The sequence below is a fragment of the Cyanistes caeruleus genome, chromosome Z (assembly GCF_971803275.1).
Source record: "Cyanistes caeruleus chromosome Z, bCyaCae1.hap1.1, whole genome shotgun sequence".
In the NCBI taxonomy this organism is placed as follows: domain Eukaryota; kingdom Metazoa; phylum Chordata; class Aves; order Passeriformes; family Paridae; genus Cyanistes; species Cyanistes caeruleus.
The window spans coordinates 29504002-29526800 of record NC_141732.1 but is presented as its reverse complement, the minus strand read 5'-3'; the positions used below and the strand labels follow the sequence as shown (position 1 = coordinate 29526800).

At 38.3% G+C, this 22799-nt stretch overlaps 1 protein-coding gene across 3 annotated transcripts in view; it reads right to left on the bottom strand.

Annotated features, from left to right (window-relative positions):
- LOC111941232 (atrial natriuretic peptide receptor 2-like) overlaps window positions 1-22473 on the bottom strand; it is a 58659-nt gene extending 36186 nt beyond the window's left edge. The window contains exons 1-7 of one of the 3 annotated variants that reach the window (XM_086867156.1): window positions 22286-22473; window positions 16725-16861; window positions 6619-6672; window positions 6096-6208; window positions 4895-4985; window positions 3410-3506; window positions 507-639 (exon numbers count right to left, since the gene is read on the bottom strand). In XM_086867156.1, coding sequence (XP_086723282.1) covers window positions 507-639; window positions 3410-3425 — 149 coding nt within the window. In that variant the 5' untranslated portion in view covers window positions 3426-3506; window positions 4895-4985; window positions 6096-6208; ... (1 more) ...; window positions 16725-16861; window positions 22286-22473. Of the gene's footprint in view, window positions 1-506; window positions 640-3409; window positions 3507-4894; window positions 4986-6095; window positions 6209-6544; window positions 6673-12487; window positions 12620-16724; window positions 16862-21611; window positions 21933-22285 lie in introns of those variants that run through there. The other 2 variants (XM_086867157.1, XM_086867158.1) reach the window with 2 other exon arrangements.
- Between the last annotated feature and the right edge of the window lie 326 nt (window positions 22474-22799).

The window sequence follows — 22799 nt, the reverse complement described above, 5'->3', positions numbered from 1 at the left end:
GATGCCCATAGTCACCAACAGAGCATGTGAGCTGACATATAAGCTTTTGGAGTGATTTTAATCTCACAGAAATAAAGAAAGTTTGCCCACTGAATTAAATGGATTCAGGGCTGGACTAGCTCTTTTTCACATCCATGTTTTGTACTTGAATCATACTTATGATTGAAGTATAGGATACAGAGAGCCTATGACTCATGCTTAATCTTCAGCTATAAATTGTATAGACAATTGTATAAATGTGCAGAGAAGGCAAGAAGCGATGTTCAGAATTGCACTGTGACAGTAGTGCTGTTCCTTGTCTCTGACCTAGCAGGCAAACATGTCATGATGGTTGGTCTGAGAGCAAAGGGAAAAATAGCAGGGCAAAGAGGGCTATAAGAGATCTCAAAAGATGGAAAGAATAATGAAGAGCCCCAGAGTGGCTGTTCCAATTATATCACTGAATATGTACACACAAAATTCTCATATACTCGTGATCATGACAGCATTTATATAAGAAGTAATACCTGTGGGAAAGGATTCCATTTTGCACAGCATATTGATAAAAACTGTCTGAAGCAAAGACTGCGTAGGTCACGTTGAAGGATTCCCCACTCACAGCCTTTTCTGGAGGCCTTTGCACCCATGTCATCTCCAGTCCTAGAAACAATGCAGACATGGGTCAGAATATTTGCTATACTTTTTTACTTAACAGATACATACAAATGTAAAAGTTTCTCTATAGTAATTTTCATCTATTCATAGGATCATAGAGGGGTTTGGGTTGGAAAACACATTAAAGATCATCTAGTTCTTCCTCCACTGCCATGGGTTGGGATACCTTCCAATAGACCAGACTGCCCAAAGCCCCATCAAACCTGGCCTTGAACATTTTCAGGGATAGGGCATCCTCAGTTTTTCCAGGCAGCCTGTTCCAGTGCATCACAACCCTCTTGAGTATTCTTCAAGTATACTTTTTATGAGCTAAAAAGAGCATTTTAGTGGCTGTATTGGTAAACACAAATGCACATTAGTTGAAGAATTCTGACACTCAGAAAAAAGCAAACAGTTGGAGAAATGCAATGAAAAATCTGTTTATCTTATGTAAACAAACTTTGTTTCCAGAATATGGCATTGCTGCCTACTCTGGCATATTTGCTTTCCTCTTTTGATCTGGCAGTTTTGCACTTAATTCTCAGCTGCTTTCACTGAGACACACCTTGTTATGGAATAGGAACAGATAACTCTATCACACCCAAAATTCAGCCAAAACCCTTAAACTCTTGAAACATAAATTATATATATATTAATAATTACATATTTAAGAATGCATTCTCATATGATAGAACCATATGGCTTCTAGAACAGAGGACAGTGAAAAGAGTGCTATCAGACATCTCTCATGTTCTATTTTCACAATTTAAACTGGGAAAGATGAATTATCCCCATCATATCTCTTGTCCCTGGGATTCCATATTACCTCCTCTGGGCCTGAGAATGAAGTGAGATAAAAGTTGGAAGAAGTTTAAATCTATAAACTTAACCCCCTCAAAATCTTCCCACTGCACTCACCTACCTTTTTGCCTATTGTTGGATGAAGGTTTTAATTTTCACCACATCAAATTACTTACATAATACAACTCAGTTTGTGTACAGTTTGTCAGGAAGTATTAAACTCCTTCTGCAGAGGACTGGTAAACCTGCCTTACAAGAGATCTCACAAAAATACAAGAGTTTTTGTTGTTGTTCAGTTATGACCTCTTCTGTTACTCATACCTGTTTTAACAAGTATGTTCCTCGCTTGCACAGTACTGAAACCACTATTTCCCCCCTAATTTACTATCAGATTTAGCTAGGCAAATTGTAAAATAACCTCTTTATTTCCAATCTCCCTTGAAAAGCAAAAATTTGTTTTAATTGCCAACATTAAGTGAAAAACTATAATACAAAGATTTCTAAAAAAATGCTAGTGTGATTTCTACTAAAAGGTAAGAGAGCTGAGCTTCAAAGAATACATGAGAATGAAGACAAAAGGTCAGCACAAATTTCAGTAAAATTACTTTCTACTTCCTTTTAAAGGTGTCACAAAGGTAAACTAAACTCTGCTTTTCAATGAAAGTTACTCCCACATATAAAATCTTTGAAGATATTTTGTTAATTTCACAGCAATGAGGCTTCAGTATATGCGTTTTGCTTTGTTTCTAGCAATGCCCAGCAAATGGCAAAGAAAACCTACAAAGAAAGGCAGGATAGAGCTTGAAGTTCATTCTAAAACTGACTGTAATGGGTATACATTAATTAAGCGATCTAATCACATTATTTTCCCTTGTACTTAGTAAAAATAGCTTTAAACAAGGCATCTGTAGTGATAAATAGCTGTTTAAATGTTAAACCAATAGTAAATTCATACAGGGATAAAAGTCTTAGTTGAAATTATCTAGAAAGTCTTTGAACTTCATTGTTCCAACAGAATTAATTGGAGAATGTTTAACTATAACATTGAGCTAGGAGTGTGACACAGCAGTATATTTCCTGGACGGTTTTATTAGAATCACCATCTGAAGTGTTCTTGGTTTTTTTCCTAAAAACTCTATTGAACACTTGTCTCCAGTCCCATCTTTTTCAACACAAACAAAGTGTTCCTTTACATCAGCTATTTATTTGTTACAGAGTCACAATATCACAGAAGAGTTGAATTTGAAGGCACCTACAGAAATCATTTGGTCCAAGCCTGTGTTGCTCAAGGCAGGGTCATCTCAAGGATGTTTCTCTAGCCTTTGTCTAGTCAGGTTTTGAAAATACCCAAGAAGGGAGAAGCCAATACCTTTCTGGGACTGTTCTACTGCTTTATAACCACTAGAGTACAAGAAACTTGTACTGAGTTTTCCACATATCAGTTGCTCCTTAATTACTTTTTCATCTCAAAAATTATCAACATAAAAAGTCATTATCTTTTTTGTTGTTATCTCATCATGTAAATTAAGTTTTTATACTGGCAGAAGTAAGTGGTTAAAGGTCTGAGGGTCTTTTAGGTACTCATGGAACAATTTTGAGAAAAATGGAAAAGCATGATAGGTAGAAACAGTGATTTTGCTTACTGGCTTACTGATTAAGCACAGTACACTTCTGTTTGGATTATGTTCCATTTGGTTTTCTAATGAGAAGGAAAATGTTTTCAGTTTCTCTCTGGGCAAATGCATACAGCTGTTGTTATTACTTTTTCTATTGAAACCAAGGTATACTGGACAAATAATTGCTCTGAAGTACCTTTTAGCTGTTTTCTTTCACTTATTTCTCTGATTTCACTAATTTAGATGCATTTCACCATGGATAATATCCATCACGAGTAAGCTATTATTATGAATGCTTCAATTTTGGGGTTTCAGTCATTTCCCAAGTAAGAAACCATCTTTCTTTATGACTCACTCACCTCCGCAGTCCAGCATGTTGTACTCATCTGGCTTTTCCAGGGGCCAACAGTCATAGTCTTTGTTATCTAAATCATGCCACCCCTCCACTAATATCACCTGCCAGAAAAAAAAAATAATAAAGTCAATAAAAGGCAGCATGAGAAGAGGGAAAGGATGAGTTCTATCTTCTAGGTTTATAATCCTTCTAGAGAAATTGAACAAAATGCAGAAACATAGGGTGGCATGTTTTGACCTCTCCAACTTCCAGACAAAAAAAAAAAAAAAAAAAAAAAAAAAAAAAAAGAGAAATAATTCCATACAAATACAACCAGTATGTTATTTTGATCTGTCCAGAAACTGGCATGAAACAGATAGGGGACTTAACTAAACTTTCCCTTCCAAAATGGTTCTTTACAAAGAACAGGTGGTTCTAGGACCATATGCAGAGAGACAATTTATTTAGAGGTTTTTTTGTTTGCTTTTAAAATGGCACTCCTCCCACACCAAATGGCGCGGTTTCTTTTAATCTTTTAATCTTTGATCTTCAATCTTCTCTTAAAATCTTTTAACCAGTAATTTTTTGTTATACTTTTAATAACACAATACAAATTTTAACCATATAAATGTTAATATACACAATGATACATAAAATAAGGATTGCATATGCCTGTTGTAGGTAGAATACGGCATGACAATAGCACACACACTGAACTGCAAAAGTAATATACACTATATATGTATATATAATACATTATAGCAGATCATATTAGCCATATACTAAAAAATACACTTTAGGGTGCACATGAACAGATCAGAATACTCTATGATAAAGTACTTTGGGCTTATTCTTTTTCTAGAAAAATGTAATAGTTTCTACTCATACAATCTGCTATTGCTTTTCTATATATTACTAAAGCATAATCGTCTACTGTATCATGCAATTGCTTATCACAACACAACGTGAATGGAACAAGATAGAATGATACAACTGATTTTTCCAAGATACTGATATTGATACTGATTTTATCACTGCTCTTGGTTTCTACATTACTAAAATAAAAATCAACAACTTCCCAATACAAATAGCCGTTTCACTGTAATAAGCCATATACAGTTCTTTCTGTATGCACAGATCAGAGGAATATGTTCTGATAAGCAGATCTAGGTAGACCTACCAAAAAACTGAGGAGGCTTCGGAGCTCTACAGCTGGTGATTTGACAGCTCCCATGCTCCCTAATGTGCACCCAGCTCACCAAGTGTTAGGACTGCTTCTGATGTTGCTGTTGCTTCTGAATTAGATGCCCTTGCCTAAGAAGGGGGTTGCTAGGCAAGCTGATCCTGGCAACTCCAGCTGCTGCAGCTGTTCTGCCTCCTCTTTCCCTCTTTTTCCACTTCATGGTGCAGGGTGGAAATACCCCTCTGCACCTCTGCTGAAACCCTTTGAAAAGTCCCCACTTGCTGTAGGGGCAGACCCACCCTCCTGAAATTTGTTCCCCTTACATACTGCTTAAAACTAGAAGAACAGCTGGGGGGATTTTCTTGTAGTGCCTTGTCAAACATGAGCAGCATCCGACCCTTAGGCAGATGAATTGATGCTGTGGACATAAACACAGAGACACACCTGAGCCCGAAGAAGGAGAATGTATAAACACCAAGAAAAGCAAAGGCTACCAATATAAGATGTATGGTAAGGCTGAACAGCTGACCAGCTTCCTGAGCTTCCTTCCAACCTGAATTGTATGAGACATCGTGATTTCAATTTCTCAGTCCCTGAAGGTGTAGGACAGCTTCTATCCAAGTGTCCTTCTACATATATAGGTGAAATTGGTTTCTGTGTAGCCATGCTGGTGCAATAAAGACATAGATGTGTCCATTAATATCTGTTTCCTGAAGCCCTGCCAATACAAGTTTTTAGTTGTGATTCAGCTCTCCTGAATATTTCTCTATGCTGCCTCTTGAGTTCTGTCTCTCAGCCCAATCTGATATTAAGAATCTTAGTCAAACTGCTTGAACTTCACTATATCTTGCATCAAAATGGCATGAAAAAAACTGCAATGTGTGCCAAAGTAATCCTGAAAAAGCTGTAAATTAATGAAAATATCTGTTTGGCTTCATTGATTAAAGATCTGTTTGTATAAACTAATATGTTTTAGGTTAAAATTGTAGGTTTGCTATGAGATGCTAAACCTCACACGTGTTTTGTCTTCCTGTGCTTCACCATGACAATTTCACCCAAATAATAGATTTCACTTTGTGGAACTCCTTTAGAGAATTTCAGTATGCCACTTTTTTTTGACTCCCTTTCTTTTTTTTTTTTTTTTTGGTATAATTATCTACTTGAAATAGAGCACTTATATTAACATCTTGGAGAGGTTTTATTTGCCCTGTGTTTTAGGGTATCTTTGCTTGATAAGGAATTTGATGACAAGGAAGCTAAGGATTATAACTTGTTAGATACTTCAGAGGCCAAAAGACTGTCAGACAGATCCTGTTTTCTTTAATTGGACTGACAAATATTCAGATGACATTGATATCATGATTCAAGGACTTTAAATATCATTCATTATATTTACAGCTACTTGTCTATCAACTCATTAATAATTCCTGGAGAATGGCCACAAGTATTTGGGAATCTTGGATTAAAGATGGACAGACAGGAAAGGCTAACAGTTGTCTGATTTAAAAATCTAACCCAGTTACTCTACCTGATTTAATGACGTGTCTCAGCTACTTGAGATGCACATTACCATCTCTGCATTTAAGCGAAGAAATACCGGAAATTTTAAAAAGAAAACCAGTGCAATACAAATATATAAACCTTGGTAAAAAGAAAGGATTGACAGCTCAGTGATATAAATATAAATATAAATATAAATATAAATATAAATATAAATATAAATATAAATATAAATATAAATATAAATATAAATATAAATATAAATATAAATATAAATATATAAATATATAAATATATATAAATATATATATAAATATAAATATAAATTCTTCATCCAAAACTCTTTGTATATAAAAGAAATCAGAAACAAATTTTAATAAAATGAAGTACTCATTTGAAGTAAATTTGCTCCTTTTACTGTTTGTAAGTTATAAGCAGTTACATCATTTGCACTAATATCTTAACATTCCATCATACCACGGATGAGTTTGTTGTCGCAGCCATACCCAGTCTAGCATAAAGTAAATTTTATGTACTGCTGCTCAACTTGCCTAGTGCAATAACACTGAGTTCTTTGGCTTCTTCTCTTCAAAGGCTCTCTTAACCTGAAAGATAAAAAAAAAAAACAAAACAGTAGATTTCTACTGATTGATGTTAAAGTGTCAAATCACTTTATGTTTACAGATGTATTTCTATTATGTTGGCTGCACTCAGTCCCTTAAGCTACATTATTTCCATTTCAGTAATTAATCCAATAATGGCTTCTACTATAAAGGAAACAGAGGCAAAATAAAGATATTTCAAAAAGTTATTTCTAAAGAAAACTTTAGATATGGTTAAAAACATGCATTCCTATTAATATTTTAATAGTCATATAAATAAAAATTTGTTAACATTTGTAGCGAATAATCATGGTGACAATAGCACAGAACAAAAGTTGCTACCTATGTTCTTTCTAGTATTTCAGAATACCTATTTCCAGCAGTAACCCAAAACAAAAATTAGTGTGATGAAAGCTTCAGGTATCCTTGAAAATATTTGTTTATTCTGACATTCAAATTTTCGAGATGATTCCTGTCTTGGAAGCAAGATGAGGATACTGAATTAAAACAAAAACACCAAAAAAACCTCCAAAAATTCCAAAGAAACACCAAAAACAAACAATCCCCAAAAAGCAACAAACCCAAAAAACCCCAATCCCAAAACACAAAAACGAACACCCAAAAAACTCAAAAAAAACCCCCAAAAGCTACTACCAGGGTTTATTTGATATTTTTAAATTATGGCATTCCAAAGACACCATTTATCAGATTCATGAGGACTGCACTGTCGTTTGTGAAATCAGTAGCTAAAGCTTTAGTTCTTAGCATTTACAACTCCACTTATGCAGAATACGTTCATCCCTGTGCATGGGTTGGCGTCCTGCTCAACGCCACACCGCTCCAAGTTTCTAGCATCTACAGGGATATAAGATTATCCACGCTATTCTCATGTTATACAGTGAGAGCCCCGAAATGACTTTGAAGGAGAGGGATTCCGAGTGCCCTCCTTGCTGGCACCGCTCGCTGTACCCACGGCGTTAGCGGGGCACGGGCAGAGCACTCTGACGCTGCTCTCCAGTGGTTTCCCTGCAGCACAACGACAGACAGGTTCCCGCCCGTCCCGTCTCCTTCAAGGACACCTTCCGCTGGACGCACCCACACTAGGCAGTCTGCTGCAAGAAAAGTCCCCTCTTGATGCTCAAACTGTGGCAAATGGAGTACAGAACACAGTGCAGCAGAGAACCTGTCCGATTTCAGGTTGTCACCAGGGAGTCACCAGAGGCAGCGGATGGATGGTGGCCTTCTACCCCTTCCCAAGAGCAGAGTGATGCACTGCGCAGCCACAATGAATTGCCAGGGCTCTGGCATGTGGTGACGGTACCACAGCACAAGTGGCCACACCTTCACTGGGCCGCCCCAAACATTTGTTTATGCATTTTCAGCCTGCAGAGAAAGGGTTTTGATGACCTACGTAATGCAGCCCTGCAAAGGGTGTTGACTTTTGTCTTGCAAATCCACATTGAAGCAAACTATTACACGTGTCAAAGAGGCCTTTCAGCATGGGCTTCTTCTTCTCTCCTCATGGTGCTGGTATTCCAAGATTTCTGCTCCTTAGTAAATGAACTGGACAACTGGATCAAAAACGTGATCTGATGGTGATTATTGTTATTACTATGCACTACCATAAAAAGATTTACTGTTTTTTCCTCCCATCCTTTGTTTTTTTCTGTCATTCTTGTTGCAAACACTTATTCAAGTAATGCACATCTGAGCTCATATGGTTCAGTGAGATTTACACTTCATCTGAGCTTGGATTAGCAGGTTTAAAAAATAACACCTGATTTTCTCCAGAATTACTGATAATTTAACTAAAAGACTAAACATTGTAATAAGTTTCATAGTAGATTAGTAGCTTCAGAGGTACTGAGTGCCCTCAGTCTGCTGGGAGATCTGAACAGGTAATAAAGTGTGGGTCTGAAGAAATGTTGGAAAGCAGTAAGCAAGATCCTGAGCCTTACACACACACCATCACTTAACTTTTCTCTCATAGATTTTTCCAAATATTGAATATTTGAGAGAATTTCAAAGAAAGAGGTCTCAAGCTAAAAACAATGGTAATCATACATTAAAAAAGGATGTGATGATATACTGATTTTCAAGTATCTGAAAGGTTAACTTTAGGTGATTAATCTTTGATGACAGTTTACTTACATCAGAAGTGCAGTCACACAAAGGAACAGAGCAGAAAGACAGTATGAAAGCAAAACACATAAAAAGGTAACTATAGCCAGTGAAAACTACAGCAAAGAAATTGCTTATTCTGATGACCACCCACAATGTTGTACATACCTCATAAACTCAGAGAAACCTCAAAAAAACAAGTGGTATTAATTGGTGAAGGTGGCAGGTAGTCTTCCCTGTACTCACAGATTACTAGGAATACTGAACAAATGTATGCTTTTATAGATGCATTCCTCAGGTTCACTCTAGTTCATGAGACATCACAGGAAGGCTTGTTCTGCTGCTGCACTTTGGGTTTGATCTATGCCACTAAACAAGCCTAAATATTTAATTTATTTCAAAAATGTTAGAAAATACATTGAAACTTGAAATGAAAAGTATCTTGTATAGTTCCCCCAGGTTATACGTAGACTGTTACCTAGGATATGTCACAGACTTGAAGAAATATTTTTCCTTAAGAACAATATTATTCTCTGTTTAGAGGACTGACCAGTAGTAAATGAGCTATTGTGGGGAAAAAAAAAAAAAAAAAAAAAAAAAAAGCGCAACATTTTAAAACTTTCATAATGTAAAATAACACCTAATTTTTCTTCTTCTAAAGAGAAGATAGAACAATGATAATCTAGAATTCTGCAAGGAAAATACAGATAGAAAATTAACAGGTAACAGTGATTATTTCATTAACTGAAAATATTGGTGATGTTAGTTATTTGGTGTATAAAAAGCCTGGATAAGAAAAAATGAACTCTCAGTTCTCAGAAAGCCACCAAGAATTTTATTTTCAAAGTAATCCATGTTAAACTTTAGAAAATCCTAGCCTAAGTACATAATATAGACTTCTGCATAAGGGATTTTCCTGAACAAATCTTTGTGTTTCTGTTACTGTAACATAGCATGCCAATGTTGTAGTTGTTCAAAGGGCATTCAGCAAGTCTGAGAATGTGAGAATGAATTTCCATTTGTCAGGATGACTGCCTGGGAAGCTTTAGAAGAGTGGGTCCCAGCTCAGCACAGAATAATTTTGAGTTTTTCAGCGAGCAGACCATTATTGATGTTCTCAAATTCCTCCCATCTTTCAATCCTCCCACACAGGCAGAAATGCTACACATGTCTGCAGTGCTTAAGAACAGAAACCTTGTCTGCTCTTAAGATTTACTGGAGGACCTGTGTTAATAGTGACAGACAGCAGCTGAGGGAAAATTCTGTTCTTATCATGATCCTAAGATACACTGGTCATTTCACTGGTGGTAGCAGCATTCAACAGAAATCTGCCTTTTCCCTGAATGAGTTTTTCCTGTCTTCCTCACTTCTCACCATACTAGTCATTCCTGTTTCCAGAATTCTTCAATGATTTTCCAAAGCTCATATTTTATGTACAATTAGCACTGCACATCTGTGGACATTGCACATAGCCCTTCTCTCCCCAATAAAGACACCCTCATAAACCACAATTGCTTCCACGTTTCCAGGATGTCACACAATCAGGAGTTCCTAAGAGACACTGAGAGATCACCGAGATGGGGTGTCTCTTAACTGAAGGAACATTTAGCCTACTGATCATCTCTTCGGACCAACCCAAAAAAGAAAAAGAGATCCAGACTCTTTCCTTTCCTCAAGTCATGATCATTTCTGCATATGTCAGGCTATAGAGATGTTTGTCTAACCTGTTTTTAATAACATTCAGAAATGGAGCCTCTATCCCTTCCTTTGTGGCGTAATCCAAGGCTTCACTACCACTCATTGATAAAGGGTTTCTCTATAAACCCACCAGCTTCTATCTCACTATAATTTCACTTCAATACTTAGCCCAGCTACACAAAGAACAGTCAGATTGTTCTGTATTATTTTTAGGTGCCTGAAGTCTCCACTGCTCTGGTTTCCGCTAGTTACTATGTATCAAGACATCTTACACAAATGTATTGTTGCAGTTCTTCACCGGGAAAAAGCACCATCCCAGCTTCTGTAACACAATACATACAAATACATAAAATATATACAATTAAAACAGATTTTAAAAAGTAAATCAAGGCAGAAGAGATATTACAACTGTAGAATTAACTTTGTCCTCAGGTTATTGTGTGCAAATAAGTGATTGCAAATGCAGCCTATGATCACTACCATGATCAAGCTCATTCTGTAATTAAAATAAACGTCAGTTACAGAGAGAAGTAAAAATCAGTCTTTCTTTAACATCACAGTCTTTCTGCTGATGGAGACTTTGTCTCAATGAGCTTTTTTAATCTGTGCCTCAAATGGAGTGAACTTTGTAAATTCCCAGTTTGGCATAATGCCATTTTGTATAATCAAATGCCTAATTGTCAGAAGTAGTCTAGTGGGAGAAGATTTTTGTATGCCACTGAACCTGAAAAGATTTCTCTGCTATTCAGGACTCTCTGGTTCTTAGGGTACATTACTTTTGCTGCTGAAGTCAGACATGTCTTTCTTCCATCAGAAAACACTGGGCAGCCAGGAATTTTCTCACTCGAGATCAATCTACCATTTGCACTGTAGCTCTGACACAAGAAATAGTGGCTAAAATGGTGATTGAAGAGATAGAAAACTGGTTTGATTTGAAACCCAAATACCTGATGTGGCATACCAACTGGGAATAAAATAAGGTATCCTTTGTAGCCACATGCTAAATCACCCAGGTGATTTAGGGCTCAGCTTCATTTTAACTGAAATCCCTGGCACATGTCTTTGCCTTTCCCAATGATGTGATAGTTCCGGAATGGAAAACTTGAGAATAAATGTGAGAAATAAGAAAAAAAAGGAGAAATGTGGGCATATGAAGTCATATTTATAAAGAGGAATTTTATTTTCCATTATTTCGGTTTTATATTGTCTATTGGCTAATTGCTTGTTCTCCTGTTTTTTTATATCCCTCTCCCTTCCCTTCAGAGAGTAGATTCCAAAGTGGAATCCTTAATTATTTCTAGTGTAGTCTGATTGGCAAGGAGCATAATGTGTCAGGTGGTTCCACCATAAAGTATTTCAGCTCTCTGCTATGTCAGATACTAGTTAGGAGCTGAGCTGTAAATTCTCGTCTTATACATTTCTTCCAGACCCCTCACTTCCTTTATAATTTAGTTCTTATAAAATAATTACCTGTTTTTTAAAATTCCAAAAGGGATTCTTAAAGACGTAAATAGCAACCAGAGACCTGATGCCACTAAATCTCCACATAAGTTTCTGAAAAAATAGTTCTGAAAAAATATCTCATTTTTATGTGTTATGTGTGAAGCAAGTAATAAAAAGGAAACACAATCCTGACATGGGCTATAAGCAGCTTTGCTCTCTGAGCATGCCCCTCTCTCCTGGAAGCTACCCATCTAGTCTCAGGGCCAACACAGACAATGCAGCTCTCCAGCCACGAAACCACATGTAGGAGTGTTGCCTGAGAAGCCCTTGCAGGGACTCCTCACCTTTTTCCAAGATCTGATTTTAGGCTGGGCTCCTACACTTGTTTTCTGCCAGAGCTATATTGCACCTATGCCCACACATGGCCAGGAACTCTGTTGATCTGAATCCTGACTCTGACCACATGGATTTGACTTCATCGCTTGACCTTGGATTTATCTCATCACCATATATTCATCTGTTAACCTCAACTTTTGGCTGGAGACTATCTACAGACCTGTCAAGACTGCCCTCCTCTGGCACTGTAGATCTGGCTCTCTTTGGGGTGCCAGCCTGCCTTGCTGCCTGGATCTCCCTCCATTGTGGAGCACCCTGTCCTTGCTCAATGACAAGGATACAAGTTATAATGCTGGAGGAAAAAAAATTTAGAAGTATTAAAAATAAATAAATAAAAATAATGTCCAGGAGTAAGTATGCAATAAAATAAAATGCTACCCAGAAAGGAAAATGTAAATGTTTTGCTCGAAACCTCTCAGAGATATCCCTCTTACAGTACCTTTTGCCAAATTATTTCTAATTGCAAATATGGATTTTTATGGACTTTTTACAAACACAAAAATATTTTCATTTCTTTCCGTTTCAGTAGAAATTTTTCAAGACAGGAAAGAATTCTATGCGTCATTAACCTGAAACACAGATGTTATTCTATCTTTGCATTATCAGTGGTTTCAGTAGTATTTTAAAACAAAGAGTATTATAACTGATTTAGTTTCATATCCAGGTTCACATCACACCCCTGCTTCAAAGTATCTGCATCAGACTGGCTGTAGTCATAGATATTTTTATAAAATATATATTGGCACTTTAATTTTTTACCACTGATAAGTTTTTGTTAATGCTTGACCATGACCAAGTGTTGTATTGGATCATAATATCACTCTTTCACTAGTCATTAAAATGATGAGGCATATCTTCTCCTCATGCCCCAGGTGCTTATTCCATTAAGAGGAGATGACCTTTAACTTACATATATTTTGATCTCAGTACTTCAGTGGGAAGGAAAAACTTACCTTATTAGTCTTTTTATCCCATGGAAGCTGCATAACTGCTCCATACTTCATGGAAAAGTTTAGACATGCAAGTAACACGTTTGGAAGAACAATGCACAAAATTCTTAGCCCTGCAAGTGTGAAGTAGGATAAATCTCCTACCATTGTCATACAGGGAATTAAAGAACCAGGCTACCTGCAGACAGGGCAGGTGAACTAGATATGCCAAATAGGGAAAACCAGGAAAGAAACTGCTCTTTGAACTCCTGAAGTTTTGTTTCCCGGGGGTCATGAGACTTGGGGTGCATGAGAATCTGCATGCCCAGGGTACTCCTGTACTTCTGTGCTAGTGACAACAGGATGCCATTTTAAATGGTGACCTGTGAGAAACTCATTAGGAAAACTGTCATAGGATATCTTAGGCTCTTCTTTTGCCTTTTTATTTGAGTACAAGGATGCTTTTCACCTCTTGCTTGGCTATTTCTGATACTTGCTAGGGCAAGTTTCAAGGCAATCTCTGCACTTCATGAAGGTCTACTGAAAAGACTATTTTTATCACATGAGCAAGTCAGTCCAGTTCTCCTGCCTCCCTCAGGGTCAAATTCTCCCCTGAAAGTGCTCTGAGTATGCAAGAGATTTAAACTGGAATTCCATTGGGAAGCTGTGGCTAGCATAAAGATGAAGAGAAAATTATTTTTATGGCTTTGGGTAAACGGAAGATCATTTTCCTAAGTAAATCAGTGTTTATTTTTGTTTCCTCTGAAGTATCAGTGGCTTAATGAAAGTCCAATACGTAAGTTTCATTCTTAAACCACCTTGCACCTTGTGCTACTTCTGTGCCCTCTCACAGCCAAATCTGAGACACTAAGAGTCTAGGAAATAGCTACATCTCTGTTTATTATGACTGGGATCATAATGACTAGGATCAAAACCTGGTCTTTTTAGTCCCACAGTGACTATTCTCTTATCTCTTAATGAAGCCTGAGATTATCTTCAGTTTTAACTATGGAATTTACATGACCTAGCAGCAGCAGCATCATTCTACTCCATTACTCTATGTCCACAGCATGTAGTCACTGGGCCAGACCTTAACCTTCTCAAGAAGCAGCACTTCTCATCCTAATTCTCTCTGTCTGGGACACACTTTTGTTTAAAGAAGCAGGCACGATATATAAGAAAATCATATAATAATACACTCACACCATATATGGAGCATTGCAATGTAGGTTTGTAACTGTGTGCAGAAACCTGAGTTAGACAGCTTTTATAAGTCTCCCCAGCAAACATTTTGAGGAATAAATGTTACAGCCTGGGAAGAAGAAAAAGGGAAAGAAAATTTATTTTAGAATTGTCTACACTTGGATGACCAGAAGTTCCACAGGTTATATGCACTCTAGAATTTAAATAGCAGAAATGTTTGTGGTTAAAGGAGTAAAGAGTATCCAAGGCAGCAAGTGAAGTAAGGAGTAGTAGCAGGATCACAGAGCAGAGCTGTTAGGAGAAAGGTTTACCTGGAATTTCACAGTGAAAAAGCCCTTGTACTTCTGTGTTGAACAAATATGTTTCACTAGATTTTTGGGCTGAAAATGACCTTGATGTGATGTAGACACACTCCTCGTGGTCTGCTTTGCTGTCTCCCTTTTTCTGAATGGTAATCCTGTTTGTGACATGAAACTAGCTGAGAGACAATAGAATTTCTGAATGCTGCTGGCACAACAGAGAGTGCAAAATGGCCTTTCGATTTCTTAAGTGCTGGGAGTGGCAATGAGAATTTATGCAGGATGGCATTTGACAGTGTCGTGGTTTTAAACCAGTAACAAAAAAATTACTTATTTCTTGCTGTGAGATATGGATTAGAACAAGAGCAAAACAGGCTTAAAGCTTAAAAGGAATAAAGAAAGTTTATTAACAAACTACAATAATAAGAACACCAGAATAAACTTTCAGAAAATCCTTTTTATCCCCTACTACCCACCATTCCCTTGTTCACATGACAACAGAGACAAAAGTTTTGGAACTTTGGTGGTTAAAACAGTTCCAATTCCTGCTACAGTCTTTCCATCAGTCTTTGTAGAGAAACAGAAGTCTCTTTCTGTTAATCTATGGAGTGTCTCACAAGAAAACTACTTCTGTTATCGTTTTCTATTGCCCTGATGTCAGCTGCCCAGAAGTGCTGTCATCTCCTCCCATTTCACATCACTCTGAGGTGTGTAGGGACCATGAGTCTAGGGATGTCATTTTAAGGATGAGTTATTCAAAGGCAAAAGTCTTCTTTATCTGTCTCTGTGAGCTTTACCAGAAAAAAGTTTTCTCATTGCCCCCCAAGGCTTCAAATCTTCACTTCACTCTATTCTAGCACTTCACTGTATCACAATCACTCTACTTTTTACTCAAAATTTACACTTTGAACACTTTATTCCTCCCTATATACTGTCATGAATTAAAGGAGTTTTTTCAAGACCTTATTGTCCATTTCCATAGCCTCAACAGAAAGGTATTTCAGTTTATAAAGCATCTCCTTATTCTCTACCCTTTCTGAAACTTAATTCGTTTCTCTACAGTCTCTGATAGTTTATAAAGTCTCTTTACATGTTGATTACTCTCTTTTTCTCTCTCTGGATAAAAGGATTAATCTGCAAGTCTCATCTGGGTAATGAAAAGGTTAAAATCTTGCCCAGGCTTTGTAGATGGTTCGGGGATCTCTGCCGGAGCAGCAGCTGGAGCTGTCTGCGATGGAAGATTCCTCATGGCTGCTCTGGAGAGTGTGGTCGCTGTCTCAGCCTGCCGCAGGTCCAGAGCTTTTTCCTTTCTTTACTCAGCAGTCTCTGGTGAATTCCATCACGGCAAAAACTGCAGCCGAGCCAGGGACCGGCCTGGCCCAACCAGAACCCAGGGCGAGCCCCGCAGGCCCCATCTCCCGGCCGGGAGACGTGGGAGGCTCAACCCCCCGCCCCCGTTCTCCCTCCGAGAACGGGAGACCAGCTGGAGCTCTGTTACCCTTCACAGCCAGCAAACAAAAAGAACAAGAGTGCTCTGGCTTTACATCTTAAGGTAAGGTTCACAAGTTGATCCCACTTTTCAATGGTCAAAACTGCTGTCAATTCCCAGTAATGACCGATAATTGATCAGGAGAAAAGACTCCCATCAGTCCCCAGCAACTTCAACTTCCTTAGCTCCCAAAACCACCTTAAAGGTAAAGTCACCCCATGACAGACAGGCAAGCAAGGAAGAATGTAGAGGGGCAGAATTCACTGTTCCTCCAATAAAAGGTGTCAATCGTCAGCCTGGTCTGCTTTAGTTGGGAATGTCCAAAGGATCTTAAAGGAAAAATGAATCTTCATTGTTAGGAATGGATGGGGGAGTGATACTCATAATTATGAGATATATATTTATATACACACATATTTACACTTCATTAGATGTATGAAATGAAAAATGACAGGAGCCAAGCATGTCTGGACTTACCTTTGTGATGCCATTAAGCACATCATCTCTGTCTTAACTGAGAATGGTCACCAGTATTTGTTACTACTGCCTTCTGTAATGAATGCAGTCTCTCATTTTCTTTAGGGTGTGCTCAAAGAATTGTCTTGTCTGAGAACCTCAAGAAATAGCAAAAAAGACACATGATGATACAACGGAAGTCTCAGCTGTCACATGAACGGCCAGAATTCAAGAAAGCTGTATTATTTGTGTTCTAGGCAATGCAAAAGAGCTGATATGTAGAGAAAAATCAAAACTGTGAACAAAGATGAAAATTATAATGTATGACTAATCATAGTGGGAAACTCTGATAATGCAAAATTTTTACAGACATAATTTCATCATTTTTCTGTAATGATTTTTTGAGAGTCCAAAAATTTTGATTTAGCCAGGATAAATTTTACCATTCTTAACAGTCTGTTTGGTAGTGTTTTCATTGGCCAAGATGTTGCTCTTCTATTAATACTTTTACTTAATTCAAGAGTATATTTATTTAGCTTCTTTAGTCCTAGCATGGCAGGAATCACAAACATAATTCTGTATATGTGACATTCATTTACTGTTGCTGTAGAATTTCCATTCTGCCTTGATGGTAAATCATGTCCCACTTGCTAAAGGTAAAAATACTCATGGTTAGAGTCATACAAAAGAAATGTCACCAAGAAGGTGAATTCTTTAGAAACAATTTTTTCATTCTGGTTTCATCACAGTATTGAGTGAAAGAAAATTGGTATCAAGAACAAATTATAAGAAAAAAAATAGTATTATAATAGATTAATAGGATTCAGACAGAATGTTGAAACATCTCAGTTTGCATATCCTTCTATTGGGCCCATGTCAGCTCACAAGCCTTTAGCTAGTGCTGGCTTCAGAACTGTTACCTGAATTTCTCCTTTCCTAGACTACATCAGGCATTCAGCACAAAAAAATATTTCAAGTGTCTACCTTCAGAATTGTTTCCTACTCCATGAAATAATCAGTTTTGTCTGAGTTGTCCCATATGCAACACTGTGCGACTATAAATACTTAATGACTTTCTAAATTCTGTTTTTATTAGTAGTTCCACTTTATTACTCTGCTAAATTATGAGGGAAATATAGCCTATGACAATTGCCAGGATTAATTATATTTTCTTCTCAGCATTTTTTCACTCTCTTTCAAAATGTGATTTACTTCTAAAATTTACTTGCCAATATTTTTCCAACTCAAAATCCTTTTCTTTAAAAAAAGTAATACATTTTTAAAACACCTCCATTTTTGGCTCAGGTCTCATGAATTTCACTCACATCTTCTTCTTAAACTGTTTCATTTAGCTGGGAAAAAAAAGAGCAAGAAAAAGAGAGACTTAACCTGCTTAATAGATTGTCAGCAGCACCTACTCTAAGTGTTATTTTCTGCAGAAATTAGGAAAATGAGTTCTAGGAGATGGGGTGGGTGGAAGGGATATGTGTGTCTGACTTTCTTTTTAATGAAAAGTGAATTTACAGCGGATCTAGGAAGTGCTGGGGTGCATCAAAAAATCAGGGCAATTTCAGTAACTAGATGAGGCAGGAAGGTGGTAACCCTTTATTATTTGCTTTGAAGTTCTAGGGCATCAGAGTGAAAACAAACAGATTAAACCCTTTGTCCCAGAGGAAGAAAAAACAGAACAAATAGCTCAGACTCATCACATTTAATTACAGAAGACAAGAGTACTTGGAAAGGCTAGTAATTTGGCTGCTACTGAAACACTGTATGGCATGTTACACCCCACTATAAGCACAGTTCAATGATAGTAGTACAGTTCTACTAAATCCCTCCTGAAACAATGCCAAGGAGGCAGTTTACTGCACTCACCAGACATTTAACATAAACTTACTTATGATGGTTACTTAAATTAGGACTTTTAAATGCCTGATGCTGATTTACCACAAGTAGACCTCAATGCTTTTGCAAAGGAAGCTACGCTTTATCTGCATATACAGGCTTGTCTTTGTATTTTTTTGTAACTAAATGATCCTGGTATTTCAATCCCTAGGGCTGCTATTTAAAAAATTCAAGTTTAAAAACTTCATATCCTAGTCTCAACTGAGGGGTCTGACACAGTTTGTAACTAAGGGAAGTCTTTAAACGTGAACAGACCAGAACTCATTGGGGAAAGGAAACAGACAGGTGGGAAATAACATATCCAGAGGTTGTTACCACTGACTCAGGTGACTGAAACTAGAATGCTCCAAGGATGCCAGTGAAAACGTAAAGGTAACTGGTATCCTTCTTAGCACAGATTTTGCATGTTCTGGTGGGCTACATGCAAGACTTTTTGCAACTTGAAACTACAGAGAGCATAGTACTAATATAACGTTATAGGCCAGCCCACCAGAGAAACAGTTCCAACGCTGTCCTAGACCCACTATGTGTTAATGTAATTTGCTGAACTTTGCTCTTCAACTTTCCTATTTTGAGGAAAGGCTGCAGGGCAATGAGTAAATCACAAACTAGATATAAGGAAAAAAATAAGTTACAAAGGCTTGATTGATCCTGAGCTGTAATAGCTGCTCAGTTCTAAGGTGAGATATGTTATATAATTATAAAATGTATTTGCACACTGAAGTTTTTAAAATTCATACAAAAACTTTACTATTCAACATAAGTCTTGCAAGAAAATGTTCAGGTTAGAAATCCTCATGATTTGTAAAAACTGACTATGTATTTAACTCTTGATTTTACTCTCTAGAAACTATGTGCAACAAAACATTAAGAATTGGTCATGCCATAGAGAAAGAATAACAGTAAAAATAAATAAGACCCCTTATAGATGCATGCATGTGTGTTTATAGACAGATGCTGCAAGTTGGCATTAAATGTAATTCAGTACACAGTACAACACCTTTGATCTTTTTCTAAAAATTTAGCTCAAATGCCAGAGATTCTTAGCAAAACTTTCAACTTCTGGGATCTCCATGCTGATTTTAAATCACATGTTCCTGCTTCCAACTAGGGTATGAATTGCACAGATAGAAAGCGTTTGTTCTTATCTTCTTCTACTCCTTTTTAGAAGCCAGATTCTAGTGCCTGAAAAACACACCTTTTTTCTCTACAAAAACTCAAGCTGCAGCCCTAGACATTTTCCAAGAGTCCTCTTTGCTTCAGATGTTGTATTACTTAGTAATTTCATATCGGTTCTGGGTCTTGCTTTTTAAGAAATTACATACTGTGAGCAGTGCCGAGTTAAGAACAAATTCTCTTCCTTGCTTTACCAGGTCACAAGGAGACCTGGTGAGAGCATTAATTTAGTCCTTCGGCAGCAAGAGGCTTATGCTGAAGCAGACTGGAATTCTGCACAGCTTGAGCACTTGAAAATTACTTGAAATTTTGTCTTTTGGACTCATTAACAGAAGTCCACTAACTTTCTTGGTATTCTGAATGAACAGCACTTCCAGCTCTCACTGACATTCTAAGAATTTGAACACCTTATTCTAGTCCCTCGTCACTTGTATTGCTCATTGGGAAGAACACAAGGAACTAACTTTCTCCATGGAACTTTGTAATAGTAATAGCCAATAAAGCCATTGCAGACAGAGACAAAAATTATTTCATCTTAAAATGTAAACAAGGAGTCATAAAATAAATTTTATGTAATTCTATCAGACATATGTTAAAGTGGATACAGAATCATATCTTTTTGGGGGGGAGTTTTACACATAAGCACATAAGCCAATTAAGAAATAAATCTCAACTTTTGTAGGGACCGAGAAATACAAAATTTTGGATAAGGAAGAATAAGCATAACCAATATATTTTGGTGACATCAAACATCTGAAGATTAAAACAGAAAAAAAAAATCACCTTAGAGAAACACAAATATAAATGCTGATCCTTCCAGTAAATGCAGCTCTTGTGAACTTTTATGAGAGAGCTCTAATAAAAAACACACATCACCTCTTTAGTGTATAAAAAATTCTTGTAATTCATTGCTTCTTTAATCAACATGCCTATGAGATTGGCAGTAGGAGTACCTTAAAGAAACCATGATGAAAATGTTAACTATTCTATAATTCTCAACAGCCCACAGATTCTTAAGAGCACTGGGCTGCTTAGAGATGCAGTAGTATGTGGGATTAAATAACTGGGAAAGAAGTGCATGTCACACAGCCTTTTTTCTTTCAATGTCAATGTCAGCTTGAAGAACACATCACAAGCCAACAAAATTAGATGTGTCACCACTAAAAATTTGACAATAAAGAATTAAGAAGGCAAATTCTTTGTCCTGACAAAACAAAGTAAAACAAACCAGACTCATTTCCCTCCTTTTCTGAAGACAAATAACAAGGAAAAATATTTAGAAATATGCAAAATATTGAACTTGCTACTTGGTACATTAGACTTTCCAGGGAATGACTAAGGACCTCATTTGAAAAATCTAGAAATGCCTGTCAAGAATTTACTAATCATGGAACAATCAACTAACTTCCAAGACTAGTTTTTTCATTTCCTGAGCAGGTTTTTCTGTCTGATAGCTAAAATACTCCCAACAATTGAAGCTACGTCTGATACGGGAGCCAGAACTCAGGAGCTACAGCTCTGTTTCCAGGAATAAATGGTGCTTAAAGAAATTTGCAACAACCGTTTGCTAAGTATAAACTAAAGCCGTTGTTTGCCATAAATACTTAATTTAAAATAATTTATAATAATGGGCGATGTTTCTTTATTCTCTCTTCAGATATGAATTTAGTTGGGTAAAGACTAATATGCAGCTACTTCAAATAACAGCAAGACTGTATTTATTACTGATGAAGTCAGTTTTGCTTTTAGCACAGAAATGTCAGCACCGCCAAAAACCTGCACGCCTGGAGCTACAAGCCTGCAAGGGGAGATGCGGCGGACAGGTACCAGCAGCACGGCTCCTTTGCTTGCCGGAGCCGTTGCCTTGCCTGCAGGTTAAAAGCGAGAAGGGCTGGAAAAGGCCTACGGGGCGTGGGGTGCGGACCAGGCGGGATGCAGACCGGGCGAGGTGCGGGGTGCGGGCCGGGCGGGGTGCGGGGTACAGGGTGCGGAGTGCGAGGTGCAGGGTGCGGGGTGCGGGCCGGGCGGGGTGCAGGGTGCGGAGTGCGGGGTGCGGGGTGCGGGGTGCGGGGTGCGGGGTGCGGGGTGCGGGGTGCGGGGTGCAGGGTACGGGCCGTGCAGCTCCCGCGGCCGCCGAGCCGCCTCCCCTCACGGCGCTGCCGGCGCTCCCCGCGCCGCCCCCGCGCACGCTGTCCCGCGCGCGCCGCCAGGTGGCGCCCCTGGCCCGCGTACCGGCTGCAGCGCCCCGGGGCAAGATGGCGGCCGGAGGGGGCGCGGGAAGATGGCGGCGCGCGGGGCAGGGCCGCGGGGTGCTGGTTGCTGTGGGCTCCCCAAAATACGCGTTCCGCACTCGTCCTCCTGATGGTCTCCTCTCCAGGACAGCACTTACCCTTCTGGGAAGTTCCAGCTGTCAGGCTGCCTTGCCTGCAGCTGTTCCCTATCTAGCCCTCCCACTTTGATCAGCATATCCTAGCAGCTGCCGAGGCCTCCTCCCTACCTACCATGTAAAGCAGAGCAGTCGTCATCGCCTCAGTTTGTAAAGGGCTGGCTGAGCTGCAGAGAAGCAAAAGGAATCACAAAGCTCGGTTCATGCCAGATTTCGCTGGTAGATGTGTTCAGGAACATGCCCAAAGTGGCCAGTTCCACAGACCCTGTGGAAACCACCAGAGCATCCCTGCTGGCCAAAGCTGTTCATGGTCTCAGGAGGGGATCAAGGATAACTGCAAAAACCTTGATTTTCTCAGTTTCCTTGTGTCTTGCAACATAATTCACACCATGACAACTCTCTACTCAAATTAGGTAGCTGCTGTAGGCATCCTGTCTGATGAAAAAGTGAAAAACCTTTGTTTTCCTTGTTTTCTCAGTCTGTTGAAAAACGAGCTGAGGGAGCTTACATGACTCAAATGCAAATGGGTTATTATGCAGTAAAAGTTTCTCAGACAAAAAACAAACAAAACAACCAACCAAACCCCACATACCAAAAAACAGAGGCCATGGTTTATAGGTTCTCTTTTT